This window comes from Erinaceus europaeus, chromosome 6, assembly GCF_950295315.1.
Source record: "Erinaceus europaeus chromosome 6, mEriEur2.1, whole genome shotgun sequence".
Lineage (NCBI taxonomy): Eukaryota > Metazoa > Chordata > Mammalia > Eulipotyphla > Erinaceidae > Erinaceus > Erinaceus europaeus.
The window spans coordinates 62,853,814-62,871,885 of record NC_080167.1 but is presented as its reverse complement, the minus strand read 5'-3'; the positions used below and the strand labels follow the sequence as shown (position 1 = coordinate 62,871,885).

The 18,072-nt window shown below is 43.9% G+C and overlaps 2 protein-coding genes across 5 annotated transcripts in view; both read right to left on the bottom strand.

Moving 5' to 3' along the window:
* ANKRD26 (ankyrin repeat domain containing 26) overlaps positions 1-8,763 on the bottom strand; it is an 83,453-nt gene extending 74,690 nt beyond the window's left edge. For all 4 annotated transcript variants that reach the window (XM_060192350.1, XM_060192353.1, XM_060192351.1 and 1 more), the window contains exons 1-4: positions 8,386-8,763; positions 3,503-3,617; positions 3,170-3,343; positions 1,226-1,332 (exon numbers count right to left, since the gene is read on the bottom strand). In XM_060192350.1, the coding sequence (XP_060048333.1) occupies positions 1,226-1,332; positions 3,170-3,343; positions 3,503-3,617; positions 8,386-8,603 (614 nt within the window). In that variant the 5' untranslated portion in view covers positions 8,604-8,763. The remainder of the gene's footprint in view (positions 1-1,225; positions 1,333-3,169; positions 3,344-3,502; positions 3,618-8,385) is intronic.
* A 7,025-nt stretch (positions 8,764-15,788) lies between these two features.
* YME1L1 (YME1 like 1 ATPase) overlaps positions 15,789-18,072 on the bottom strand; it is a 42,541-nt gene continuing 40,257 nt past the window's right edge. The window contains exon 19 of the mRNA XM_007525907.2: positions 15,789-16,880. Within this exon, the coding sequence (XP_007525969.1) occupies positions 16,737-16,880 (144 nt within the window). The 3' untranslated portion in view covers positions 15,789-16,736. The remainder of the gene's footprint in view (positions 16,881-18,072) is intronic.

Below are 18,072 nucleotides of genomic sequence, written 5' to 3'. Positions count from 1 at the left end.
AGCTGCAATTTTTCAAGAAGTGCTATTAAATTTTTACTATTAGCTGTACATTCTTTGTGATTTTTTTTTTAACTCAAGTTATCTCAGATATTGCATAATTTGAAGCTAGGCTTCTTTACAAGTAGACCACCTCATTAAATTACATCGCCTAATTTTCTTTATTAGTGTGGCTAGTCACACTAAGAAACTGAGCCTGACTTGGACTACTTCTATTTCTTCTCTACACACTCAAACTCTGAACTAGCAAATTTCCTTAAAATGATGGTTAATCTTCATGTTCACTTTTAACTGACTGATAAGGCATGGACAGGGCTTAGCTTTCTTTTGTTTTCTTTTTCTGCAGAAGAAGAATGAAAATTTTGGTATACACGGCTCTTTTTTTTTTAATATTTATTCCCTTTTGTTGCCCTTGTTGTTTTATTGTTGTAGTTATTATTGTTGTCATCGTTGTTGGATAGGACAGAGAGAAATGGAGAGAGGAGGGGAAGACAGAGAGGAGGAGAGAAAGATAGACACCTGCAGACCTGCTTTGCAGCCTGTGAAGCGACTCCCCTGCAGGTGGGGAGCCAGGGGCTTGAGCCGGGATCCTTACGCCGGTCCTTGTGCCTTGCACCACCCGTGCTTAACCCGCTGCGCTACCGCCCGACTCCCTATACTGTTCTTTATACTGCCCAGTTAAAATCATTCCTTCTCCTGTTAAGGACCCAAGTTCAAGCTCTTGGCCCTCATCTGCTGAGGTAAGCTTTACAAGCAGTGGAGCAGTGCTTCAGGTGTCTGTTGTCTCTCTCTCTCTGTCTCACCCTCTATCAAATAATAATAATTAAAACATAACATAAACAGAAGTCAAGAAAGAAGAACAGAAAGGGAAACACAAGGTGGAATTTGACTGTGTTTGGAGTATCTTTCCCTCCCCCTCTCTGTCTTTCCCTCCTCTCTCCATTTCTCTCTGCCCTATCCAGCAATGACAACACCAATAACAATAATAATAACTACAACGGTAAAACAGCAAGGGCAACAAAAGGGAATAAATAAATAAATATTAAAAGAAAAAAAATAAATTACCTTTTAAAAGCAAAAATATCGCTTTTCCTTCTAACAATGTTTTGACATTTCTTACAACATGCCAACTGTTATATATCTGGCCTCTTCTTGTTAATTTAATCTTTCTGATTAACGTGACTATTACCAATCTAGAATATAGAACATATAAAGAAAACCACCACACCTCTGCATTTTATCTAATGCAAGTAGATCTGCCTCCTTCTTCATTAAAAATTCCACCATTTGTTGTTTGTTCTCACTTACAGCAAGTAAAAGAGGTGTGAGGCCGTCCTGTAAAAACAGAAACAGCAACATAAATTTATCATTTGCAAAGTTAGCTAGTTTTAAACTGAATTTCAGAGCCTAGGAGAGAGCCTCTGACCTTAATGCAGGAAGTAAATTAAAAGTGACCCTCTTACAGCCAGGCAGTAGCACACCTGATAAAGCACATATCACCATGCACAAGTACCCAGGTTCAAACCACCACACCCCACCTGCAAGGAGGAAGCTTCATGAGCGGTGAAAGCAGTGCTATAGGTGTGTCTGTCTCTCTCCCTCTCCACCTCCCCTTGTCCCCTCAATTTTTGCATCTTCTTAAAAAGGGGGGGGGCCGGGTGGTGGCGGAACTGGTTGAGCGACATGTTACAGTGTGAAAGGACCCAGGTTCGAGACCCTGGCCCCCACCTGCAGGGGGAAAGCTTTACGAGTGGTGAAGCAGGGCTGCAGGTGTCTCTCTGTCTCTCTCCCTCTCTATCACCCCCTTCCCTCTCGATTTCTGGCTGTTTCTACCCAATAAATAAAGATGATTTTTTAAAAAGTGCTCTAAAAAAATTTTTTTTTTAAAAAAAGGCCTTCTTTCTCACTGTTCTGAAAATTCACCTGAGTTACATTCCCTTTAAAACACTCTTCCTTCCTGCAGCCTGGGAGGAGGCTTAGTGGTAGAACTCTGACAGGTCCTGCTCAGTTCCCAGCACCACCATATCCTAGAGCTGAGCAGTGCTTTGTCTGTCCTTTGTTTCTCTTCCTCACAAATAAATTTTAAAAAACTAATTAAATAAATAATACATTGTTGGAAAAGTCATGACACATATTTAAATCTTTTTAAAAAAATTTTTAAAAGATTTTATTTGTTTATTGACCAGAAAGATAGGAGGAGAAAGAAAAAAAAAAAGAACCAGACTTCACTCTGGTATGTATGCTGCCAGGAATTGAACTCAGGATCTCATGCTTGAGAGTCCAGTGTTTTATCCACTTTGCTACCTCCCAGTCCACGTCATGACACATTTCTACATAGAAAATTACATCAGGACTTTTCCGACAACCCGATAAAATGAGCACCTAAGTGAGGCTGAAACTCGCCCTTCTCCCTTTCCCAAACTAAGAACCCACTAGTCCACCAAACTGATGAAGCAGTCCAAATATTATTAAACTGAAGGACACAAAAATAAGAAACAGCCTTATCTTGGTAGTTCTCCTCAAATGGCTAATTTCCAGACTGGCCCTCGTATGTCTGAGTGCTCTCTTTTTGCCCCTCTTTGGCCTTAGACAATGAGAGAAATCAAGTTGATAAAATCTTTTCTCCCCCTTTAAATAAAATAGGAACTAGTCAACAGCAGCAACACCCAGCTCCCCATGCCAGCTGCCAGGTCTTTCCACCCTGCTCCCACCTGGAGGCCCCTCACTTCCTGCATGTGTATGCCACTGCCCTGCTCCCTGCCAGGCCTCCAGCCCTGTGGCCCCTGAACCCTCTACCCATACCCAGGCACTAATGCAAAAATTTTCCTTCTGGAATAGGAATGCAACTAGGAGACAAAGAGCTTTGCCCTTTCCAAAAATAACACCTTTTCCTAAATCTCCCTCATTTGGCTTTAGAGCTGTTACAGTGACAGGACCTGATGTAGTCACTGTGTATTTGTTTATACATATGTATCTATACATATAAAATACACATACGCATTAGTAAATTAGAGCTTTGAGACCTAAAACACACACACACACACAGGCTTGGAATATAGCTTTGTGTGTGTAAGACCCTGTATTTGATCCCTGTCCCCAGAGAGAAATAACAAAACAGCAAGCCCACACACGCACTTCAAATATCTTGTAGGTAAGGTTGGCTGATTTCTACCTGGTTTTTTGCTTCAATGTCAGCACTGTATGAAAGCAGCTTTGCTGCTATTGACACACTCTGGCCCGAGGCGGCATAGTGGAGAGCAGTGTTTCCCCTGGTGTCCTTCAGATTCGGGTCAGCGCCGTGTTCAAGCAGAATAGCTGCACATTCCTCCTGCTGGCACTGCACAGCCTGTTAGCGTCACAAGAAACAGATGGTAAATCCAGTATGCTCAAAGGAAACACTCCACAGATCTCAGCAGTTAGTTATGTCTAAGTGAGGTGGATTCATTTTTATTCTTAGAAGTTAACTCCAATCCAGGTCCTGCTGACAGAGTTGGCTCTGACGTACCTTAATCAGAGCTGTCCTGTTTTCACTGTCACAGAGGTTAAGCTGGCATTTTCTCTCCACAAGGAGAGTCACCACTTCCAGATGGCCATTGGCACATGCCAAATGCAGGGCAGTCCTATGAAAGTGAGAAGGAGGAAATTGTAGGGAATGGTATCAGAGTATGTGATTATTCACATAATTGTAAACATTACAGAGCAAGTTATTCCTGTGTCTTCAAAAGAAGTACTTAGTTTTCTTCTGAAAAATGTCTAAGATTTATCAGTCCTCTTATTAGAAAAAATAGCTGATTTACATAGCAAGAGCGTGGACTTTAGATTCCACTCAACTCTGGCCTGAATACTACTAGGACTCTGTCATCTATTAGCTATTGCCTAGTCTTTCTCTTTTTTAAATATTTACCTTATCTTTTATTTTATTATCTATATTTATTTATTGGATAGAGACAGCCAGAAACTGAGACGGAAGGGGAGACAGAGAAGGGGGAGAGACAGAGAGACACCTGCAGCACTGCTCCACCACTTGTGAAGCTTCCCTCCTGCAGATGGGGACCAGGGACTTGAACCTGGGTCCTTGCACACTGTAGTGTGTGTGCTTAACCAGGTGTGCCACTGCCTGGCCCCTAGTGAATTTATTAGATAGCGATAGAGAGAAATTTAGAGGGAGGGAATAAAGAGACAAAAAGAGAGGCACGAGTGAAGCTTTCCTCCTGTAGATGGGGACCAGGGGCTTGAACTTGAGGCCTTGTGCACTGTAATGTGTGCGTTTAGCCAGGTGCGCCACAACCTGGCCCTCTCTTTTATTTTTCTAATAAGACCATGTTGTCTCAGGGGAATAATTTCATACCTCCTCAAAAATGTGTGCCAACACACCTCACCCTCCACCCCAATGTCACCCCAACCTCCATCCACTATCAGCCAGTATGCTTCCTGGCCCTCCCCTAAGAGCTCCAGACCCACAGGTACAGACCAAGAGATTATTTATGCTTCACCCTTTTTTGGTCAATTATTTTGTTTCTTAAGTCCCACATCTGAATGAGGCTTGTGGTATTTCTGCTTTTCTGTCTGGCTTATTTAACCTGGCATGATCCCCTCCAAGCCCACACATGCTGTAGCAAAAGATAGGATCCTCCATCAATTCTCGCAGGTGAGTAGTATTCTTTGTTTTTTTCTTTTTATTAAAATGGTTCTTTGTAATATTTATTTATTCTTTTTGTTGCCCTTGTTGTTTTACTGTTGTTGTTCTTGATGTCGTTGTTGTAGGACAGGACAGCGAGAAATGGAGAGAGGAGGGGAAGACAGAGAGGAGGAGAGAAAGACAGACACCTGCAGACCTGCTTCACTGCTCGTGAAGCGACTCCCTTGCAGGTGGGGAGCCGGGGGCTCAAACCCGGATCCTTACGCCAGTCCTTGCGCTTTACGCCGTGTGCGCTTAACACGATGAGCTATCGCCTGACTCCCAGCTGAGTAGTATTCTATTGTTACAATTTCCTTATCCACTCATAGATTTGTGGGCACTGTGGATGTTCCCATATCTTGGCTGCTGCACACAGTGCTGCCATGAATATAGGTGTTTGCTCAGCCTCAACTACTCATCAATAAAATGGGGATTACAAAGAAGTTGTCTCGGGGACAGGAGGTGACACATCTGATTGAGCACACATGCTGCCATGGGCAAGGATCAGGTTCAAGCCCTTAGTTCCCGCCTACAAGAGGGAAGCCGTGAGTCTTGAAGAAAGGCTGCAGGTGTTTCTGTTTCCCTCTCTATCCCCTTCTCCCTCTCAATTTCTCCCTGCTTCTATCCAATGCATATAGACATTCATGGTATTTTTAAAAAGATGTTCTCACAGGACACTATTAGAGTACTTAAATAAGAATCTAAGCAACGTTTAGAATAAGTCCTAGCACAGATAGCAATTCAGTGTTGTTAGATTATATTCAAATTGTTAGTATTACTACCAATTTGAAAGCCATTTGAATTAGGCAAAATGATATAATCATGCCTACTTGGCTGACATGCTTTATAATTATAAAGCATTTCAGTAACTCTAAGATGCTCATTTTCTCACATTTTAAGATCCCACATTAAAATGCAATTTACAATTACACGATAAAAATTAAAAACATGAGGGTCGGGTGGTGGCGCAGCACAGCACAGAGTGCACGTGGCACAAAGCCCACGTGGCGCAAAGCGCAAAGGACTGACGTAAAGATCCCTGTTCGAGCACTGGCTCCCCACCTACAGGTGGGTCGCTTCACAGGTGGTGAAGCAGGTCTGCAGGTGTCTGTCTTTCTCTCCTCCTCTGTCTCCCCTCCTCTCTCCATTTCTCTCTGTCCTATCCAACAACGACATCAATGGCAACAATAACAATAATGACAACAAGGGCAACAAAATGGGAATGGCCTCCAGGAGTGGTGGATTCTGTAGTGCAGGCACTGAGCCCCAGCAATAATCCTGGAGGTAAAATAAATAAATAAGGGAGTCGGGCGGTAGTGCAGTGGGTTAAGAGCAGTGGGTTAAACGCAGGTGGCGCAAAGCGCAAGGACCAGCATAAGGATCCCTGTTCGAGCCCCCGGCTCCCCACCTGCAGGGGAGTCGCTTCACAGGTGGTGAAGCAGGTCTGCAGGTGTCTGTCTTTCTCTCCCCCTCTGTCTTCCCCTCCTCTCTCCATTTCTCTCTGTTCTATCCAACAACGACGACATCAATAATAACTACAACAATAAAACAGCAATGGCAACAAAAGGGAATAAATAAATAAATATTGAAAATAAATAAATAAAATTTAAAATTAAGGGGGTCGGGCGGTAGCACAGCGGGTTAAGCGCAGGTGGCGCCAAACACAAGGATCTGCGTAAGGATCCCAGTTGGAGCCCCTGCTCCCCACCTGCAGGGGAGTCGCTTCACAGGCGGTAAAGCAGGTGCGCTGGTGTCTGTCTTTCTCTCCCCCTCTGTCTTTCCCTCCTCTCTCCATTTCTCTCTGTCCTACCTAACAACGACGACATCAATAACAACAGTAATAACTACAACAGTAGAACAAGGGCAACAAAAGGGAAAATAAATATTAAAAAAGATTTTTTTTAATTTAATTAAAAACACCAACTATGACACCATCTACCCAGACAATAACTTAGGTCACCTGCATATTAGATGTGAAGCTCAGGCAAAAACTAGTAGGGTCATAGGCTCCTTGGAATATACCTAAAATAGACCTACTAGCTTTTTTCAAAATGGAGACCCCAAATCTTCTGCAATATTCTTGTCTTTAGGTTCATGATTAGTTAGCAATTTGTTCTGCCTTATGTTTTAACTCTTTTTCAGCCACCAGGTTCCAGTATCCAAAACTGGATATTGGTGTCTATCAGAATTAGTTTTTACCCTAGGAGATGACCTATTATGGGAAATTACTGTTATATTTATGTATTTTTCTAGAGTATATGACATGTTACAAAACCTTGTTACAGATAATATGTGGTGCATGCCGAATGTCATTCCTTTCTTTTCATTCTTGAGTTGGGGCTGGGTTGTGTGGTGAGACTGGAGTTGAGGGTTGAGACTGGAGTTAAGGTTAGGCTGGCTTGGGTTGTGAGTAGGGTTTTGTTGGCATTGCATCTGAAGTTGGGTTAGGAGGTTAGGGTTGAAGTTGGGGTTGGGTTTAGGGGGTCTCATTTTTTTTTTTTAAATATTTATTCCCTTGTTGCCCTTGTTTTATTGTTGTCGTTACTGATGTCGTTGTTGTTGGATAGGACAGAGAGAAATGGAGAGAGGAGGGGAAGAGAGAGGGGGAGAGAAAGACAGACACCTGCAGACCTGCTTCACTGCTTGCTAAGTGACTCCCCTGCAGGTGGGGAGCCGTGAGCTTGAACTGGGATCCTTAAGCCGGTCCTTGAGCTTTGTGCCACCTGCGCTTAACCCACTGCGCTACCGCCCCACTCCCAGGGGGTCTCATTTCTATTATTGTTGATAATAGATAAATCATTTTATGTTGTCCATTAAGTGCTCTCTAAGAATAATTCTTTTGTGGGTGGGGGAGACAGCATAATGGTTATGCAAACAGACTCTCATGCCTGAGGCTACTAAGTCCCAGGTTCAATCCCCTGCACCACCATAAGCCTGAGCTGAGCAGTGCTCTGGTGTTTCTCTCTCTCTCCTCTCTCTTTTCTCTCTCTTCATCTCTCTCAAAAATAAAATTAATTAAAAAAAAAAAAGAATAATTCTTTTTTTGTGTGCTCACAAAACCAGCCCGTATCCTAGGCCCTGGATAAGCTGTCTATAGTCCAGGGTCAATGGACCGTGGAGGCCCTTAACACAGGCATGTAGACTGGAGTGAGGAAGGGTGCTCTGGGGTGAAGGAGCATGTGCTTAGGTGACACAGGATGAGTTCCAGGTGACGGAGCAAGTGCTCCAAGTGACGGAGAGTGTTTCTGGGCAATGAAGGCTGGGCTCCAAGTGATCCAGGGTGAGCTTGGGTGCTGGAGCATGAAGGAGCATGCACTCCTGGTGATGGAGAAGAGGCTCAGGCAATGGAAGGAGGGGCTGGGTGCTGGAGCATGGGCCTGGGTGATGGGCTGGGCTTGGTGGTGGAGAGCGGACTCCAAGTAATGCAGAGTGAGCTTGGGTGATGGAATGTGACGGGGCATGGGTTTAGGTGATGCAGGGTGGGTTTAGGTGATGGAGGGTGGGTTTAGGTGATGCAGGGTGGGCTCCAGGTGACGCAAGGTGGGTTTAAGTGATGGAGGGTGGACTTGGGTGATGGAGGGTGGGTTTAGGTGATGCAGGGTGGGCTCCAGGTGGTGGAGGGTGAGCTTAGGTGATGGAGGGTGGCCCCGCCAGGCTGAGCCCGGGAGGATCGCTTCTCCCAAGTGCGGGGCGCCCACGGCCACTGTTACCTGTTCATCTTGTCCCTGTCATTGAGGCCGTTCTTGCCGAGCAGAAGCACCTGCTGCACCCGGGCCACGTCGCCCGCGCTGGCCGCCCTGTGGATCTTGCCGAGCTCGCGGCCGCGGATGCGGTACCCGCCCGGGGCTGCGCTCCCGCCCTCCCGCCCGCCATCCACCCGCGGGCTGCTGGTGGAGCGCAGGCTCCGCAAGCCGAAGAAGCTCTTCATTGCAGAGCAGACAGGCCTTGGCGCGGCGCAGCGCAGCTCCTCCGGGCTCCAAGCCTCGGGGCTCAGCACCGCCGCCGCCTACGAGCCGCCCTGAGTCTCAGCGTGGCCGCCGACACGCACGGCCCCATAGCCAGAGCCGAGGAGCAGCAGAGCAATTCAGATCGACTGAAGTGCGCGTGCGCGACCACGAGATGGCGTCACTGCGCGTGCGCAGAGTCCTCCCCCTCCCCCGCGGCCAGTGGTACCCAAAGCGCATGCGCACGCGGTGGCAGCTGCTCAAATCTCAAGAGCCGGCGCAGGTGCGGCTGTCCCCCGTGGCTGGCAGGGAGCGCGTCCGCGGGTGTCCGCATCTCTGCCACCGAGAGCGGGCTTTGCACTGCTTGGGAGCCGGAGTGGCGTGGAACTTGAGCGTGCTGAACACTGCGTTCTAACCCTACAGTTAGGATTAGCTTTCTGAGTCTGTTTACCCCCGTTTCAGACGTCCCCTGTGTTAAAGAGCGAAATCAAACCACCATCCACTGCAAGGAAGCAAAAGATGTTTATTCACGAATTGCAATCCGGGCCGAGATGGTGACTGGTGTTAGTCTACCAAGCTCGACCCTGAACAAAGCTCAAACCATACAATTTATAGGAATTCAGACTACACTCAGGGAGGGGGAACACATCACCTTACCAGCCTATATCCAATCATTTCAAACTTAGCAAAAGCCTGATCTATTCAGAGCAAAGCATGGGCTAGTTTTAGACATCACACCAGACCAATAGGTCCCAGCCAAAGTGGGGGTCACCACATTTTTTTGTTCTTTATTGGGACCACCGACCATCTGTTTGCAATCTATCAGGTCATCATTTGTCAGGCCATTTTTAACTGTCTGGTAACAGTATTCTGTTGCAGAGGTCATGATGAGTCCTGCTCGCTGCAAGGTCTGTCAAAATAATTGATGGCCTCTTAGGTTCTGTCGTGGGGAAAAGGGCAAGGAATTTTCCACCTCACTGGGCAGGAGGGCAAAAAGCAACTATATTTAAACTATTCTTAAAACTCAAACTCAAAAAGCAACTATACTTATAACTATTCTAGAGTTACTGCCTCTCACACCCTGTCCCTCTAGGCACCAGCCAGTCTCCCTGGGATTTAACAAATGCAACAACAAAAAACTGTTTTCATGGTTTCAGGGATCGCAGGAGTGTGTGTCACCCAGTGCAAATGCACGAGGAATCAGTGCACGTTTTCCAGATGAAATCACGCGTTGATACGTATTTCTTAACCTTCCCATTTGACCCAACCTTAATGTTTGTTTATTTATTTTTTAACTTTTCTCAGGTTAAACTTATCTTTTGGGAGCCGGGCAATAGCGCAGCGGGGTAAGTGCAGGTGACATAAGGATTCTGGTTCAAACCCCCGGCTCCCCAACTGCAGGGGAGTCGCTTCACAAGTGGTGAAGCAGGTCTGCAGGTGTCTTTCTCTCCCCATCTCTGCCTTCCCCTCCTCTCTCCATTTCTCTCTGTCCTATCCAACAACGACGACATCAACAATAATAGCTATAATAATAAAACAAGGGCAACAAAAGGGAATAAATATTTTTTAAAAACTTCTCTTTTGATGTTTTTCTTATGTAAATACTGAATATGTCCCCATATATTGTGTAAGCCTTTTTCTCTTTGTAGTGTGCCGACACATTGTCTACTATGATTATTGTTTTGATGTGGATTTATTTGCCACCCAAGTGAAAGAACTTTATAAAGCTACAGAATTGTAAACGGGAGATTTCACAAAATCTGGCAGGTACTTAGAGAAAACACAAGCTAGAAGATAAAGACCCAAGCTCCAGTGGGAAGATGTAGGCATCTCTCCCTTTCTCTGAACAAGCCCCAGGTAGACACTCTCTCAAATAAAAAGCACAACCCTCAATGACCTTTATCTGCTGATTTTTTTTTTTTTTGGTACATGCAGCAATGTTCTAAGTTCACTGTAAGTTCCTCAGTGAGGCATGCACGTATTTCCCCCTCATGCTTTTTCCTAGAAAATGTTGTTTTCGACGGGTTATGTTGTTTTCGCCGGGCTGGCTTCACGGGCACGGGCGGGTAACAGACGACCAGGGACTCATGGTTGAGCTGTAGGCAGTATCTCTTTATTCATGCAGGACGTGCAGCACAATCTAAGACCAGCTAAGCTAAACTCAAGGTAAAGTACTGTAAAACTCACAATGCTGTCTTTATATATACTTGCCAAGTAGGGTGGAAACAGGATGTGACATAGAGAGGGTGGAGAGAAAAGTGACTGGTGAAAATCAGAGTGTGACAAAGAGGGGGCAGATTAGGCGAGAATCCTATCACTAAACCACAAATGCCCTGGAGGGAGGGTGGAACTTGTTAACAGTGGTTATGTAAATAGAATGAAGTGGTTATGTAAATAGAATAGTGTTAAGAAGGGGGGATTTAAACCAAATGAAACAGAAGGGGTCTCATGCATACCAACAAGAAAACTGCAAATTATACATAAATAGTTGCATCACCCCAAATCTGTAAGGCTTGAAGCTGGAATCCCTCTTCCTCTTTTTTGAAGCCAGTTTAACAGTCTATGCTGGTTAAACTTTTCAACTTAAATTGAAGGCCTTCTTTTTCTATTCAGCTGTCACTGTGCTTTGTGGACAATGTAATCCTGAAGCAAAAGAAAATGAATAATTTACCCATGCCAGTTAAATGTTAACTGTTTCCAATCCTTTTTTTTTTTTTTTTGTAATGGGCATAAAAGAGTTTATTTGCCCAGTCAGTGGCCACATACTATGTACCTGAGGCTTTATGAAATCTGTTCTGGGAGTCGGGCTGTAGCGCAGCAGGTTAAGCGCAGGTGGCGCAAAGCACAAGGACCGGCATAAGGATCCCGTTCGAACCCCGGCTCCCCACCTGCAGGGGAGTCGCTTCACAGGCGGTGAAGCAGGTCTGCAGGTGTCTGTCTTTCTCTCCCCCTGTCTTCCCCTCCTCTCTCCGTTTCTCTCTGTCCTATCCAACAACGACGACAACAATAATAACTACAATAAAACAACAAGGGCAACAAAAGGGAATAAATAAAATATTTTTTTAAAAATCTGTTCTTGAATAGCAAGTCCAAAACAGCAGCTGTGATTGGAGCTACTATTTGGTTACATTTACAATCTACATGGTCTCAAGATTCATCTATCTTTCATATATATATATATATATATATATATATATATATATATGAAAATTAGGGTTAAGGTTTCATATATATATATATGAAAATTAGGGTTATTTATAAATTAATTATATATATATTTAATTTATTTTCCCTTTTGTTGCCCTTGTTTTTCATTGCTTTTGTAGTTGTTATTATTATTGTTATTGATGTCGTTGTTGGATAGGACAGAGAGAAATGAAGAGAGGAGGGGAAGACAGACACCTGCAGACCTGCTTCACCGCCTGTGAAGCACCTCCCCTGCAAGCAGGGATCCAGGGGCTCCAACCGGTATCCTTATGCCTTCCTTGTGCTTTGCACCACCTGCGCTTAACCCGCTTGTGCTACCGCCCAACTCCCGATTCACCTAGTTTTCGAAGAAAAGGCCAGGCTAGTACATCAAACAGAAACATAATAGGGTATATACCATCCTTGCAACATTACAGAGGTAGCACGAAACCTACCTTTCCTCTTGGGAGGTAATACAGCTGTTGGCTAACTATCTTAATTCAGGGGTTGGAGACAATCTCACAGGTTTCCATTTGAACTTTCATGCAATGATGGCTCAAAGCTCTTACCTACACCAAGCTATTACACTAAGCTTCTATTCTACACTTGAGAAAGACAACTAGGAAAGACAAAGCATGACGGGATCATCTAAAGACCTCCTTGACATTGTCTGTGGTGCTCCCTTAGAGTGCTGGGCACTGAAGCCAGGGCATCATGTAGAGCCAAGTTTGTTCTCCACCTAGTTGATTAGTTCCCTCCTGGCTCCACCCTCAGCTCTTGTCAAATCCTGTATCCAGCTCCTCTCCAAATGCTCCCACATCCGGTTCTTTATTTGGTTCTGCACATCATCCCACTTAATCCAGACACTTAAAATCCAATCCCAGTGTGGGGGAGACGGCCTAATAGTTATGCAGAGACTATCATGCTCGAGACTCTCAGATTCCAGGTTAAGTCCCCCAAACCTGATAACATAGGCAGAGATTGGGATACCACTGCAAATCAAGCACTTCCAGGAAGTCCTCAGAATTTGAAAAAGACAAGGATTCTCCTCTAGGGCCTTCGGAGAAGGCATGACCTACTACCATGACTGTAGCATTCTGGTATCCACCAATCCTGAGGCCAAATGTCTGTTCTTATAAAATTACCCAGTTTGTGGTACTTTGTTGCAGCAGCATAGGAAACAAATATAATAGATGTGAACTTGAAAACATTATACTAAGTGAAAGAACCAGTCACAAAAGACACACTGTAGGATTCTCCATGGAGACAGAAAAGTAGGCTAGTGGTTGCTTAAAGGTGAGAGTAAAGGAAATGGGGAGTGACCAGTAATAATGAGGCTCCTTTATGAGGTAGTGAAAAAGTCTTAAAGTCGATTGTGGATAGCTACACAGTTATCTCCGTAGTCTAAAACCACTGACATATTTGAGTGGATGAACTGTGTGCAAATTATAGCTCAGTCATCAAAAACATGTATCTGGGTACTACACAGCTGCATCTGCATCCTACCTTGATATACTTTAGTAATTAAATATTAAGTAGCCTAAAGAATAAGCATGGCTATAGAAAACAATGAGGGGGCCAGTGGTGGCACACCTAGTTGAGAACACGCTGAAGTGCACAAGGATTCAAGTTCAAGCCCCCAGGTCCCATTTGCAGAGGGGCAAGCTCCGCAGGCAGTGAAGTATGGCTACAGGTACTGCTACTCTCCTTCTCTCCTCTTGATTTCACTATCGCTATCCAATAAATAAGTAAATATATTTATTAAAAAATATTCCCTTTTGTTGCCCTGGTTTTATTGTTGTTGATGTCATCGTTGTTGGCCAGGACAGAGAGATGGGGAAGACAGAGGGGGAAAGATAAGACACCCGCAGACCTGCTTCACCACAGCCTGTGAAGTGACTCCCCTGCGGTGGGGAGCCGGGGGCTTGAACCGAGATCTTTACGCCACTCCTTGCACTTTGTGCCACGTGCGCTTAACCTGCTGCAATACCGCCGGACTCCCAGTAAATATTTTTTGAGAGCCGATTAACAGAAAATACACAAATCAATGAGGAGAATATGGGTTATTTAAGAAATTGTTGGAGTCAGGTGGTGGTGCACCTGGCTGAGCACACATTATAAAACACAAGGACCTCGTTTGCCCCTCCCATCTTCTTCCCACCATCTTCCCGTGCCACCATAATAGTGTTCATGAATGTCCTGGCCGAGGCTCTCAAGAGCACCAAGAATGCTGAAAAAAGAGGCAAACGCCAGGTTCTTTTTTCTTTTAATATTTATTTTCTCTTTTGTTGCTCTTGTTTTAATTATTGTTATTGATGTTACTGCTGTTAGATAGGAGAGTGGAAGGGAAAACAGAGAAAGATAAGACACCTGCAGACCTGCTTCACTGCTTGTGAAGCGACTTCCCTGCACATGGGGAGCTGGGGGCTCGAACCAGGATCCTTACGCTGGTCCTTGTGCTACATGCGCTTAACCTAATGCTCTACCGCCCGACTCCCAAACGCCAGGTTCTTATTAGACCGTGCTTCAAAGTCATTGTCTGGTGTCTAACTGTGATGATGAAACATGGTTACATTGACGAATTTGAAATCACTGATGATCACAGAGCGGGGAAAATTGTCAACCTCACTGGCAGGTTAAACAAGTGTGATCAGCCCTAGATTTGATGTGCAGCTCAGACCTAGAAAAATGGCAAAATAACCTGCTCCCATCCTGTCACTTTGGTTTCATTGTACTGACAACCTCAGTTTGTATTATGGACCATGAAGAAGACGAAAACACACAGGAGGGAAAATCCTGGGATTCCTTTTCTAGGAATGTAATACGTAAGTGCAAATAAAATGCCTCAATGGAAACAAACAAACAAAAAACAGGGCCCAGGTTCAAGCACCTGATCCGATCCCCACCTGCAGGGGGAAAGCTTCAAAAGTGGTGAAGCAGTGCTGCAGGTGTCTCTCCTCTTTCCCTACACCCTCAATTTCTGTCTCTATCTAATAACAAACACAGTATTTAAAGAAGAGAAAAGAAACTGCTTAGGGGGTGGGAGGCTGGCAAAATAGCTGATCTGGCAGGGTGTCTGCCTTGCCCTCTGCAAGCTGCAGGTTCCAGTCCCCTGCACACCGCATGGGAATACTACAGCACTGAAGGAAGCCATGCTGCTATTTCCTCTCCTGCTGTGTCTCTCTTTTTTTTTTCCTCCAGGGTTATTGCTGGGCTTGGTGCCTGCACCATGAATCCACCGCTCCTGGAGGCCATTTTTCCCCCTTTTTGTTGCAGCCTCGTTGCGGTTATTATTGCTATTGTTGACGTTGCTTTGTTGTTGGATAGGACAGAGAGAAATGGAGAGAGGAGGGGAAGACAGAGAGAGAGGGGAGAGAAAGATAGACACCTGCAGACCTGCTTCACCGCCCGTGAAGCGACGCCCCTGCAGGTGGGGAACCGGGGGCTCGAACCGGGATCCTTACGCTGGTCCCTGCGCTTTGCGCCACGTGCGCTTAACCCACTGCGCCACCGCCCGACTCCCTGCTGTGTCTCTTTCTCTAAAAAGCCTAGAGAAGTGAAGAAAGCACACGGGAGAGGCCTCATCTCTGAAACAAATGTGTGATAATAATATGTAAATTCTATTTCAATATATTATCTGTAAATTTTTTATTCAATTAGATAAGACTTTTATTGGTGTATATACATATCAACATACACATATACATTGATATATATATATACACATACATATATGCAGAGAAGAGAAGGGGAAAGAAGCAAGGGAAGGAGGAACTATAAAAACAAGACAATGCATTAAAGCACCTGATGAATCTGGATCAAGGGTATAGGGAAGTCCTTGTATTATCCCAGTAACATTTCCCCAACTTTGAAATTACATTAAAAATGTAAATTTCAATAACAGAAGAAAATAGGATCAAAAACATTGTGTAACGAGTTCCCTCCATCAACTTCTTCAATGAAGACCAAATACAGCTTAAAAGTTATTAGAAAACTGCTGGTAATTTTAATAAAATCATTTTAAGTATATAATTTGGTTGCAAGTCCAATACAGTGTGATCTAAAATATTTTTTTTCTGTTGAGTTAAATAAGTTCATCTGTAAATCCTGTAACAACATGTTCATATTCACAATACTGAATAAGAAGTAAACACAAGATTCCATTTCTAACACCGGGTAATTCAAAAGTTCACTTGAAAGGGGACTTAGGTTTTGATCTAATTTTACCTTTAATGACAAGCATAATTACAGTCATTCAGAATTTGAGATGTTACTTGTTTAACAAAATGCTACCACTCTGAAATAAATCATTAGCCAGTGCAGCAGTGTTGAAAAGAAAAAAAAAATTCAAGTTTCATTTTTAAAGGCGATGGTCATTTAAATTCCAATTGAATCTGCATGTTTACAATTTTCTAATCTTAGGACTTACAAAAATGTTTTGTATACCGTCAATCAGTAACGTAATTAAATGTATAGCAGTGAAGTTTCCACTGATGTGAGCTGAAGTATGGTTTACCAACAGTCAAATTGCACTGTATCAAAGATAAAATAATAACTAGAAATAAAGATAATGAATGCTTCAACAATCTTACTTGTGCAAGTAAAAATACTTTCCAGGAACTAAAGGCACAATTTTATTCACATCTAATAGAGTAACAAACAATAAAATCTTGGCTGATTGACATTTATCAGACAAGCTGTTTTCAATCCCGATAGTTCTTTATTTAGCACATTTGCTGTGGATTGCTAACTTGCAAGAGGTGTCATCATGAAAATAATGAAAGTTGGATAAATGTGATAGACTGACAGCATTTCACACACTTGAGTGATACACCTTGTCAACGGGGAAAGAAAGCGTCACAAAAGAAAACTACCACAAAGCTACTGATATTCTTGCAAGAAAGCCAGCAAAGCCTCTTACAAAAGAGTTATCATCTCACTTCCAATTTCTTCCCCTCAAGAACAATTTGAATTTCTTTGGCATCCAAAGTTTCATAGGTCAATAAAGCTTCTGCTAGGTTTTTATGCTCTTTTGCATGAGTCTTCAAGATATGCTTTGCTCGTTCATATGAGTCCTGAAATAGAAAGCAGACAGGTAAGAGGAAAAATTAGAGGAGGTACAAAAACCAATCACAGGGGAAGAACTCTAGGTGGCCCCCCTATGGTGAGACTTGATTATTATGTATAAAATACCAAAGCACTGGCAAGTTTGATTTTTTAAATTTCTGCTTTTCTAGCAAATGGAAACAGTCTAGATTTTTTTTTTTTTTTGCCTCCAGGGTGATTGCTGGGGCTCAGTGCTACACTACAAATCCACTGCTCCTGGAGTCCATTTCCCCCCTTTTGTTGCCCTTATTTATCGTCGTTGTTATTACTGTCACTGTTGTTGGATAGGACAGAGAGAAATGGAGAGAGGGGAAGACAGAGAGGGGGAGAGAAAGACAGACACCAGCAGACCTGCTTCACCACCAGTGAAGCAACCTCCGCTCCAAGTGGGGAGCCGGAGGCTCGAACTGGGATCCTTACACAAGTCCTTGTGCTTTGCGCCATGTGCGCTTAACCTGCTGCGCCATCACTCTGCCCCCACTGACGCTACATCTTACACTAAACTGTGATCACACAATTCTGAGCATACTAAAACCACTGAATTATCCACTTTAAATGGCCCTCTATACTACAGTCTTCTGCTAACTATTTTTTCCTTGAGGTTCTTACCATCGGACTATAGCTGGAGCCGACACCCTTAACTGTGCCATGTGCTGCCTCACTCAGTCTTCCTCTCCATTCCATGATCTGTCTTCACAGATGTCCACATGGAACACATGCACTATGCTCCAGAACATCATCTCCCCCAATTTGAAATCTTTAATCAGATGCTTCAAATAGAACATGTACAAAACTCATGACCTACCCACTTCCAAGTCCTAGCTTTTCAGAGTTGCTTTCATCAGTGTTTTCTTAGTTAATGGCACGAATGTTATAGTTACATGAGGCAGAAGTCTAAAACACAGTTTTCTTTGAACTAGCTGTTGTTTCACCCAAAGCACCACAGGGAATGCTGATCCCACTATATCAGCATCTCACTTCTCAATTTCTACTTCCTTTTTCCTACTTAGTTTAATTTTTTTATTTTTACCAGAGTGCTGCTCAGCTCTGGCTAATAGTGGTGCTGGCGACTGAACCAGGGAACTCTGAGCCTCAGGCACCAGTCTTTTTGCATCAATACTATGCTATCTTTTTTATTTTTTTGCCTCCAGGGTTAGTTAT